General features: G+C 36.7%; 1 protein-coding gene across 1 annotated transcript in view; it reads right to left on the reverse strand.

Annotated features, from left to right (window-relative positions):
- mylka (myosin, light chain kinase a) overlaps window positions 1-12,192 on the reverse strand; it is a 114,832-nt gene that overhangs the window by 12,011 nt on the left and 90,629 nt on the right. The window contains exons 19-23 of the mRNA XM_079880243.1: window positions 5,678-5,725; window positions 3,422-3,549; window positions 2,918-3,071; window positions 670-975; window positions 516-551 (exon numbers count right to left, since the gene is read on the reverse strand). Coding sequence (XP_079736369.1) covers window positions 516-551; window positions 670-975; window positions 2,918-3,071; window positions 3,422-3,549; window positions 5,678-5,725 — 672 coding nt within the window. The remainder of the gene's footprint in view (window positions 1-515; window positions 552-669; window positions 976-2,917; window positions 3,072-3,421; window positions 3,550-5,677; window positions 5,726-12,192) is intronic.

Below are 12,192 nucleotides of genomic sequence, written 5' to 3' on the forward strand. Positions count from 1 at the left end.
CATCAGAACTCTATAGCATGTCTCCAAAATGTAGTAGCTCAAAAAACATTTAATTAATGCTTCAAAATCTAGTTATTGTGTCAGTAAATTGGCCAATGCCAAAAATTTACTGGGAAAAGTCAATACTGTAGTACACAAAAAGAAAATAATCATTTGTATACAGTACATTTTTGTAGAAATGTTTTACATGTAAACTGAAAATTCACAGTTGTTTGTTCATATGTCTTCTCCTAACACCACCACACTTATAAAAACTTATATATTTTGCTATTGCTCTTCCATGGCATGCAACTGTGAATTTTCAGTTTACGTGTAACACAAGTCAAAGCAATTAAGAAAAACTGTAATAATTCAGTGACACTTTACCTGATACTATCAGAAAATATCATCTATGCATATTCTAACAGCACAAAACTTAGAAGCATGTGCATTTTACGGCCTCTATTTCTCTGATTACTAGCATGAGAGAATCATATTTTCAAATATACATCAGACACCACAAATATGACACATACCATCATCTGAGGGCTCAACTTCATCTTCTTTATTTCCTGAAAAATCAACAGACTGTTTTTATAACACATTTTAAACTGAAATAACTTAAGTTAACAGCATAATCCATGCTTGTTCCTAATACAATACTATTGATGTCCACCAGGTGGCGCTCACCCTCTTCGGCCTCCAGTCCCACCTGCACCGGCACAGACTCAGCACTAGGCTCCCCGACACCATAGATATTTACAGCTCTCACTCGAAACTTGTACTGTCTGTCTGGAAGCAGGTTCTGTACGTTATAAGAGGTGCTGTTACAGGATGCCAGATCTGTCCACTTCATGTCCACAGAGTTCCACAGCTCCACGTTGTAGGAATGGACAGCGCAGCCCCCGTCGTATGTCGGCCCATACCAGGACAGTGTGAGGCTGGACTTACGGATGTCTGAGGTTGCTGGGACGCGGGCAGGTGGGTCAGGCTTATCTGCGAAGAAACAGACCAAGATTGACATCGACGTCCTAAAATTCATCAAAGAGTTCAGATTCACTACAAGTACACTACTTAACTGGCAAAATGACAGCCAGCATTTCAGCCCATCTATGTGTTTTTGTAACCGAAAAAACAGGCAATGTTCAATGATTATATTGTCTTTTTAGTCTTTAAAGTCAAGTCAAGTCAACTTTATTTATATAGCGCTTTTCACAATACAGATTGTATCAAAGCAGCCTCACAGTATTAAATAAAATAGTACATCAGTGTTTGTTTCTAGTGTAAAACGTCCACGTCCACGTGCTGATCAATAGTATTGTTGATTGATTAATTAAATGAAGTATCCCCAACTGAGCAAGCCAAAGGCAACAGTGGCAAAGATGCACCTAATTCTGTCTTCAAATGGAATTGCAGTAAATATGACTTCAGGGGGCAAAACCTGATTCGCAATCGCAATCACGCCTGGGAAACTCAGCACTGGGTGGAAAATGCCTGGTTGTTACAACCCATGTTTGGGACAAATATGGACAAACCCAACCATTGCGTTACATTTTTTTTTTTTCAATTTTGTACCTAATAGTTGGGTTTGTCCATATTTGACCCAAACATGGGTTGAAGCTACCCAGCATTTGTTAGAGTGAGAGATCATTTTTGAAAAGGAAAAGGAACCATACGTTTTGAACATGGTGGAAAAGAGAACATTTTGTTTATTTATATATATATAATGGGAATGAAGGCTTTGTCGGGACAGAATTCCAGCAATGCACGGAGAAGAGCAATTACACAACATTTTAAGATGAACAAGCACACTTTGTGCTAACTAATATGTTCACTCACAGAATCAGACACTGCTACTTTTTACAGTATATAACACATTTCCTGTTATGAATTATGATACTGTTTGATCCGTTGGGTCGGATTGCTTTCTCACCTAAACCGAACCACCCCAGAGTTTTTCAATCGGACCGAGACCACCCCGTTCAGGTGATCTCGGAGTGATTGTTTTGGTGCAGATCTGAGCGCGATTGCCATGTTCAAATATGCCTAAATGAACCAAACTATGGGAGAAAATGCACCGGGTTCCGAAACAAATGCTCCGAACGAGCCAAGTGTGAAAACTCGAAATGTGCTTGTCACTCCTGACATTTTTTAGTGTGCAGATGGCCTCAGTGGCTCATGGGGCCTGTACATTATTTAAATAAACTTATAGTCAATAAGACAAATAAAAGTCATGTAATTTAGTTTCAGGTAAAACAAATAATTTCTGTATAGTTCTACATTAATATTTGATTGACATTCTAGTTCAAATGTCTCTCTCTCCCTCTGGTTTTCTCACTCGGTGTTGAACACATTCCTTGTGCCCAACTGCTCTGTTTTTAAATAGATTTAAATAGTTTTTATATGTAAACGGGCTGGACAGACAAGAACGTGTCCTGTGTGAATGGATCCTTATTTTAGTTTCCATTTTACAGGGTTCCTACACAGTTTCCATTTCAAAATTCGATTCTTATCCAGACTCAGATTTCCAATTCTGTCTGTAGATTTTTCAGACCATTTAAACTAATTGGTTCATACGGCATTATTTTTAAGCTTTAAATTTGGTATAGTACAGTCATCTGTACATTTAAGTCATCTGGGTTTTTGTTTTTCAGTGGTTTTCTCGAAGTGATAACATGCGTTTACTTGATGGGTAGAAGCCTAAATCGCATATTAACCTGCATTTCTCCATACTGTTTTAATTTTTCCATTCTTATCAAGACCTGGAAATGAATCAAATCCAATTCCATAATTTTCTAAACTACGTAGAAACCCTGATTTTAAAGTACATTTTGGGCTTCATCAGATGTTGTGAAACTCCTTTCATGTAATGACTTCCATATGCATATGGCCAGATGTTCAAGTTTTCACCATGGTTTTCACCAGTGTTCGCACTTACCGACTATAGTAAGGTTGAGGGCGTCCTGTCTCACGCCGTAGCTGTTCCTGATCTCGATGGTGTAGCATCCGCAGTGCTCCTGCTGTCCTTCTGTGATGGTCAGCTGACTGCTGCTGTCTGTGCTTAATACTGAGATGCCCTGACCTTCCTGAATCTGAAGAAGCAGAGGATGCGGGTAACCAACATGAACACAAGTGCTTGTTTCAGGCGTTGGCTACTTCAAGTGTTCAGTTCAAACAATTTAGAGTGGAAAGTCAACTAACTGAAATAAATGGCAGTAATAAAAAGTTTTTGTGTTTGAGCCATGTGTACAGAGGGGTATGCCAGTGCTTGCAATATTTAGTCATTGAGGATGATGGCTGTTTTGGAAAAGCTGTGAGCTGCCAACCTAGAAAGCATTTTTGGGCATCATAGCAACTCCCAATCCAAAGACCATATTAAATAGTAAAAACAAATGAATGTTTAAAGCATTTAAAAGGGACTGGCGAGTGAAAAGACTCTTACTGGTTTGCGGAATTTGAGCCAGGTGCAGCTGATGGGCAGCGCTCCAGTGAACTTACACAGCAGACTGACCTCTTGGCCCGCCAAGATCTTCATATCATCAGGAAACTGCAGGATCTGAGGAGGAGCACCTAACACACAATCCACTTGTACAATTTAGGCTAAATTTACAGTATGTTCGCCACAAGATCCATTTGCTCTCACAGGGGTTAAAAATGTATTGAAATTGCACAACAGACTTTCATGTCACTTCCTGGTATGTTTCCAAGGTGAAAAAAATTAGGGGAGTATTTTTTTTTTTTTATTAGCTTGTTATGACATTAGCTATGTTTCCATCCAGCAATTTTACATGCATTTTGAGAGAATTTTTTTAACACATTCATTGAATAAATTAGTGATGGGTCGATCATGAACAATTTGTTCATTTTAAACAAATCTTTATGACTCGGCAACAACGAGTTGTCTCAGAGAGTGACATAATTAGTTTTTTTCTTACAGTTATGTGATGCGTTTCTGGTCTCAAATTTCTTACACATTTGTGAATTTCTGTCATGATGGTTCTTACATTTACATTTACATTTATTCATTTAGCTGACGCTTTTATCCAAAGCGACTTACAATTGCTATATATTGCTATATATGCTATATTCTTTGATGAAAGAACGACTCAGACCCGAAGACTTGGGAGGTAAACTAATATATTCTGTTTCCGGTACAGACTGCATACCTTCAGCCTATGGGGATGTGACCTGACAAAAGAACGAATGACTCGGATCAGAAGGTGAGGTAAACTAACAGACTGAAGATCCTGAAGATCCAGCTAAGCAATGAATTAATCATTTCTGTTTGTCATACTTTGACCTTGGATGCAGTATAGTTTTTTGTTATTCTACATGTGATCAAAGTTTGCGTAAGTTGATGTGTTGTGAAATCTGGCTATTAACATGTAACATTTTAATTATATACTGCTGAAATGAACAAAATTACTTTTAATTTTGATTTTGCTGGAAGAGACATTCACATGACTTTCCATCAACAGTGGTTGTGATTGGATAACTTGGCTAACCAGTGGATCAGTTTCATTACACAGCATCTCAAACGTTGGTTTGATCATCCTGAAAGGCCTAAACCAAAGTCTGTCATTAGAATATTGTGGTTTAAAAAAAAGTTTCATTCGCACACTCTGAGACGCACGTCATTTATGATGGAGGAAAAAAGAGCCACTGTGGCTTCCATTTTTATTACAGATATTTTGCGCCAATTTTCCAGGAAGTGACGATTTTGTTCTCTTGAACACATGGGATGGAATCACTGCTTTATTCGCAAACATTTTATGCGATATTCCAATTTTTAAATCTGCACCTTGGATGGAAACATAGGTATTGATGACATGAGTTAAAAGATTGGATATAACTTTGTATTCTATCTCTCCCAGTCGCATGCAAAGTCCAAGATAAACTTTTTGCTACTTTTCCCCATGGAAAGTGTAAAGTAGTTAGCTATTGTTAACAAATTAAACTTTATTGTAAAGAGTTACCAACATTTTTTAACAGCCATGACATATCTTTACATTATTTTTATTATATATATTGTTTACCATGTGATTAGTTCTTCACTTTTCCTTGCCCCTCAATTGACAAAACATAAATTAAAAAAAGTAAAATAAATGAATATAAAACATAAACCATGGTTATAGTTATACTTTCAAAACAGTAAAATAGTTGCAGAATTTAAATGTTTAATCATGGTGCTGCACTTGCCTGCTAGACTTCCATTGTAAGTGTATTACTATACCACTGGAGTGCTCATTCATGTTCCTGGAGATCTACCTATCTGGGGTGCATTTCCCAAAAGCATCGTTGGCCAACTATGATTGCAATTACCATTGAACTCTATTGGTAACGACGGAACTTGCGACCATAGTTGGCTTTGGGAAACGCACCCCTGCAGAGTTCAGATCCAGCCCTAATCTAACACACCTGTCTGTAATTATCAAGTGTTTGTAAAGATCTTAATTAGTTGGTTCAGTTGTACTTGGTCAGGGTTGGAGCTGAACTTTGGATTGGGCACCATATAATATATTCTTTTTTCACAAATTTTTTTTTTTCACAATATTTTCTTTGGTTGTACAAACTGAGGGACACAATTATTATCTGTTGTAATCAACAACATGTCACAAAAATAGCTTAAGTTGTGTACTGTTTATTTAACCCAACATGTATCTTTAAACTACGCAGATGATGACTGATTTGATCCTACCTTGTTTAGCCAGTGTTTTGGGTGGGGGTTTCTTTATTTTAGCCTCACCTGAAGTGAAAGACACAGAAATAAACACAGATGAGATACCACATGACTTTCAATTAACACAGAGAAAATGGGCTCAACATACAATCTCAGTCCAGAGAACTGATCATAAAACATCAGCCTAATATGTTGGAATTTCCCTATGTAAGCAATTTCATACATAGTTGTGCTATTTTCATGTCTCTCGTATCATTCCACACTCTCTTTCTTCTTACACAATAAAATATTTCAAAATCAACTTCAATTGCATGTCCATTTCTAATTGGGGGATTGGCTGGCTGTACATTATCCCTTACTTATTTTATACCAAAAGGGTTTTGTTAATACTTCACATCAGCTTTCAGGTCTCTCTCACACACACACACACACACACACACACACACACACACACGCACGCGTTGGGTTTACATGTTATGTATGGGAACAATCAACATTCTATAGAAATAATGATTTTTTTATACTGTACAAACTGTATATTCTATCTTCTTACCCTAAACCTACCCATCACAGAAAACCTTCTGTATTTTTACACTTTTAAAAAACATCACTTAGTATGATTTATAAGCTGTTTTCTTCATGGGGACCAAAAATGTCCCCACAAGGACAAGGATTTAATATATTGCCATTGTGGTGGGGTCGTTTTGTTCCCATAATGTAGGGTTTACCAGGACACACACACACACACACACACACACACACACACACACACACACACACACACACACACACACACACACACACACACACACACACACACAAACAAATGTTAACATCAGCCACCAGATCTACTCACAGAATCTAGTGTATTTGAGAGAACATGCACTCTCACGTTTACAAAATGGTAAAAGGGAGGGTGGAATGAGAGGAAAGGAGAGATGTTTTTCTCTTGATGTACTAGGAGAGATCAGCTGCTAAGGTTCTTTGCTCTTTGCCTTTTTTGGTCATACTAAAAATATCCCCAACAAGAATCCAGGAAATAGCTTTTGCCACTATTTATTTTACATCTGATCGCTGTCATGAAACAATGTGATGGCAAGGCCAACAAACACAAGCCTAGAGCTGCAGCACTGGCAATGAAGCTATTCTGATCTGAAGCAATGTCAAACTTCTGAGGAGTTTTTCTGTTGGTTGTAAGACATTCCAATCTCATCCCTCTCTGAGAGGCCATTCTCTCATTCCTCTCTCTTTTTCTCTGTAGCCGTGGAAATGAAAACATCCTCTTTCCAACACAAAACTATTTTTGTTTCATTGAGCATTCACCTGAATCCATAAAATTGGGACAAAACACATCTCAAACTGAGTTTATAAACAGAGATTATAACGAAGCTGATCAGATCTTCCCATCTGTCCTTTCATTATAAATCAATTGTAGTAGCAACACATATATAGAACCTTCAACCCCCAACTGAGACTCACACAAGACAGTATAACCTGCTATTTAGGAAGACTAGCAGGCTGTGACATTTTTGGGCTGTTGAGGCAACATGATCATGAGTATCCTTTTTATGTAAACGGGCTGGACAGACAAGAACGTGTCCTGTGTGAATGGATCCTTATTTTAGTTTCCATTTTACAGGGTTCCTACACAGTTTCCATTTCAAAATTCGATTCTTATCCAGACTCAGATTTCCAAATCTGTCTAGGATTTATGTAAAGTGTAGTTTTAGCACATGTTGGACACTAAAGTCACACTTAAAAGTTTTATTGAATTAGATACAAAATATCAAGCCAAGTGGCATCAGTCAAAGTCAAGCCAATGTTCATTTTTTCATTTTTCCCCCCAGAACTTTTAGCCACTGTTTAATTCAAGATCTCTAATTAGTCTCAAGGTAAATTTTAGTGTATGTATGAAGTCAGTTCACACTACTGGAGAAGTTCATTGTATTACCTATAAACATGTTCCACAAAGTCTGACACCCAAAAAGTGTCCAGTACTTTTTGTCTTTACTTTGAACAATATATTTCATGTATCATATTGTAAAACTTTTTTGTAAAATTGATTGGTTGACATCTGCACTTCTATATTTCTTTAAAATAAATGCCACTTGGTTTGATATTTTGTTATACAATGTAAATTGATTTGTATAATAGCATTCTGGCTTAAGAGTCCAAATGTGTTTTGGGGCCATAATATATTTTTGTAAGTTTGTATAGACAGCTAAAATATAAACCTTATTTGACAGCATCTAAAATGTAAGCATTTTACATAAATTTTTTTTTTAGAGATGTTTAGGTACATTGAATATTGGAATAACTGGATTTAATAGGTTAATTTTATTGTAATCTACCTACCTTTATGGGAACTTCAGGGCCCTAATTTCACCATCCTATGAAAATCCTATTTAACACCCCCTTAAAACTTCTAATAGGGAACAGTGGTCTATTATTCAACCTTACTAAGCTCTCGTAAAGGGAGGAGACCTACAGAGCTCAACCTGCTGCCCATAGAGCGATGGCCTAATCGACATTCACAAAATGGAGGCCTATGACCATAAGAGCACGAAAGAGCACACTTACTACCAAACCCGACACCAGACCTACAGAAGGGTTCCAAATTAAGTATTATAAAAAACAAAGTATTATATTTGCAGATATGGAGCAGACAGACTACTAATACTTTAATGACTTTTAGTTGACATGTAGTAGCAATTCTACAACTGCAGTAGAAGTAGAATAGAGCTGTTAGTAGAATGTCTAAAAAGTGGACAATCATATAAAGTTACCAAACTAAAAAACAAAAACTTAGATGTATGATGAATGACAATAAGGCTTCAAGAATTGGAAGTATAGTCCAGTTGCACTGTTGTGCTCCTGGGTTTGACTGTTCAGCCAACAAATCATCAAAATACTTTCCAATAAATTCTAGTGGACAAAAAAAAAAAAAAAAAAAAAAAAAAAAAAAAAACAGTCTACTCACTGTAAATGTGCAAAAGAAGATTTTCTTACATATTCTGCATGCCTGAGTTTATGGTAATGTTATGTTAGTAGCATAATAAACAAATTAACTCAGTATAAGTAATTATACATGGTAGTAGAGGGTAATCCTGAGCTAAGGTGTTTCTCATTTATTCTGCATGCTGAGCTACCCGTCTTAGGACCAGATTTACTAAACAGTGCAAATTAGCGTGAGAGCGCAATTCCAAAAAAGTGACAATGAGAGTGGAAAGTTCTGCATGTGATCTACTGACGACACACAAATCAAAGAACACAGATGCAGTCAGATCATTTCCATAACGACCAATGCAATTTACCAGTTAGCGTCTGGTTAAGACGTGCTTTTTTTAGGCAGTAAATAATGGGTCAAACACCAGTAAATTGAAGAGCGCAAACCTTAGTAAATCAGCTTGCATGATTCATTTAAATAATATCCTCCCATAAATTTTGCGCCTGAAAGGGAAACACCTAAAAATGCATATGCAATAAGTTCAGCCGCAAAAACAACTGAGTCCACGCCTTTTCAGCGCAAATTTTTCACTGTGTGTCTTTAGTAAATCCTGACAGTAGTTTTTTAACGGCAAAAGAGGGTTTGCGCTGTCGCGAGCTGTCAGTAAATCTAGCCCATAGTATTAAAGCAAGTTCTTACTTGCCCAACAATGCAACATTTCCAACAGTATGACATTGGCTGTTTAATTTAAAATGTTGGGAACATATGTTCACAATGCCCAAACAAAAAAATAAACATACAAATCCAAAAAATAAAATAAAATAACCTTTGTGGTTAGGTGTTTGTTTACTGTGTGACTTTGAACCAGTCTTTTTTGAGCTTGCCTTGGTATGAAAGCATATTCTTTGGACATAATATTAAATCACGGGATTATTAGACAAATATGGAACAAGTGAGTAAAGACAAAGGTAGAGCAAATGCTTTAGGATAATGCTGGAAATGCTGAAACATCACACAGACACACACATAGGCCACCCCACTTCCATATTTCATAATGTTTAGGCTTTAGGCCACAGGATCAAACGTATCTGTTTAAAAGCCTGACAACCTGAAGACACTTAGAACACAGATAATCTCTGCCCTCCACTGCTTCAACAAATCACACCACTTCACACTGTCAACCACTGCAGAAAATAACCAGACAAAAAGAAAGACAGAGAAAGCAGGAAACAGATCACTGTTGCTATCTTTAACATTGCTTCATCGTGTTATAAATGATCGAAAAAAGCAGGTGAATTAATGTAATCACTGAAACATCTGCAAGGTGATGTACTGTATAGAGAGACATAATAGAAATTAGAACTTGTATTTAAAAGTTCTGTATACAATATGACATAGTAGAAGATATGAAAAGCGGAGAGCGTTTAATGACCAGAATTTCTTCACGGTAAATGAAGTGTCCTGTTATACTTATTACTAACATGGAAAGGTCTGCCGCAAAACGGTTACAGATTGATTTTATTGGCTTCCTTTATCATCCTGCAGCTTAATTTCTTGCACTTGTGAAAAATAACTACAGTTCTACAAAAAAAAGAAACATTATTATTGTTTAAATTTACATTGAATGCAATTAGCTGAACTTTAAAGTGTTTTTTGACCCACTTAGTTAAGACTTAAGTATATTTATACAGTAAGTAATTTCATAATTAAGTTGTTTATTGTTTTAGTTTTTTATTTATTTATTGTCAAATGTACAATATTGATATGTACAATTTGTTGTACTAAAATGTCATTTTAATGTAATTTCTCTTGAAACTTGTAAATCGTGTTTTTAAATATATGGTCATACTTTATATTAGATGACTTTACTGCTATGTACTGTACTTACGTAATTTTTCTTTTTTTTTTAATAGTTTAATACAATGTACTTATTGTGTTCATGTATTGCAAAATACTTTTGATACTATTGAGGTTTAGGGACAGTATACTACAAGTGCAAATTAAGTAATAATAAGTTGTATTTATATAGCGCTTTTCCAGTGCTCAAGGATGCTTTGCAACGTACAATGTTACACATAGGTGACAAATCAATGATGACGAACAATAGTAAGTAGGTTAGACTAACAAGAATACAGAACAGTAAAAGAGCATTATATAGACAAGGCAGCATACAACGAAATACAGAACACAACTTAAGAATGATAACATTCAGATAATAAGTGAGTTTTGAGTAATGATTTAAATTCAGAAATATTATTAATACAACAGAGTGAAGAATTCCATAGTTTAGGTGCGACAACACTGAATGACCTGTCCCACATTGAAGAGAGGTGATACCGAGCGACAAAGAGAAGGCCAGAGTCAGAAGATCGCACTGACCGAGTCGGGGTGTAGGGGAGGAGCAGGTTACAAATATAGGGAGAGCCAAGCCGTGCAAATAATTTTGTATTTAATACGGTAGGCCACTGGGAGCCAGAGGAGATCATACAAAACTGGAGTGACGCGAGCAGAACACATGGGTAAGTATTCTAGCAGCAGAGTTTTGAATATATTGTAATCTGGAAATGGAGCTGGAAGGTAAACCAATGAAAAGGGCATTACAGTAATCAAGATGTGATGAGACAAATGCATGGATGACAGTTTCAGCGTCTTTGACACTGATGAAGGGACGGAGCTGGGCAGTGCGACGTAGTTGAAAGAATGCAGATTTGGTGATAAGAGTTCATATGAGCCTGAAAGGAGAGAGGAGTCAAAAATAATACCTATATTTTTAACTGTACTTGATGGTTTGATGTGAGAACCATCAATCCCACAGGCGAAATCAGTAGGAATATTGCTAGCGAGTGACGGACTTACAATAAAAATTATCTGTTTTGTCCATGTTTAGTTTCAGAAAATTTGAATTGAGCCAATCTTTTTCATGCACGCAAGCAGAGATTTTGTCAGTTTGGGCAGATAGAGCTGGTAGAGAAGGTGTACAGATAGTGTATATTTGGATGTGATAATCCAAAATTGATAAAAATCCATTCTAAAATGCATTCTAAAAGTAATAATTAAAACAATGATGTGTAAGATCTGACCCAGAGGTAGTATATTATGAAGAATAATGGCCCGAGAACGGATCCCTGGGGGACACCTTGCTTCAGCGGGACAGTAGGTGATCGAAAATCCTGAGCTGAAACGTAGAATTGTCTGTCAGAGAGATAGGAAGAAAACCAAGAAAGAGCAGCACCAGAAATACCCACATCCGAGAGGTGAGAAATAAGTAATTCATGGGAGACTGTTTCGAAGGCAGAGCTGAGGTCAAGTAGCAGAAGTATAGACAGAGAACCAGTCACCAGAAAGTAGTAGAACATTCACTACCTTAACAAGTGCAGTTTCAGTACTATGAAGTGGGCGAAAACCAGGATCAAAGAGATTATTTTCAACTAGAAAAGTAAATTTGAAATAATTATATAGAACTGATGGATCAAGGTTAGGTTTCTTGAGAACAGGGGTAACTGCAGCAGTTTTGAGTGGCAGAGGGAATGAAGCAAAGGTAAGAGATGCATTGATAAAATGAGAAATAGGTGCAGAGATGACAGAA

Source organism: Squalius cephalus (assembly GCF_949319135.1).
Source record: "Squalius cephalus genome assembly, chromosome: 9".
In the NCBI taxonomy this organism is placed as follows: Eukaryota; Metazoa; Chordata; class Actinopteri; order Cypriniformes; family Leuciscidae; genus Squalius; species Squalius cephalus.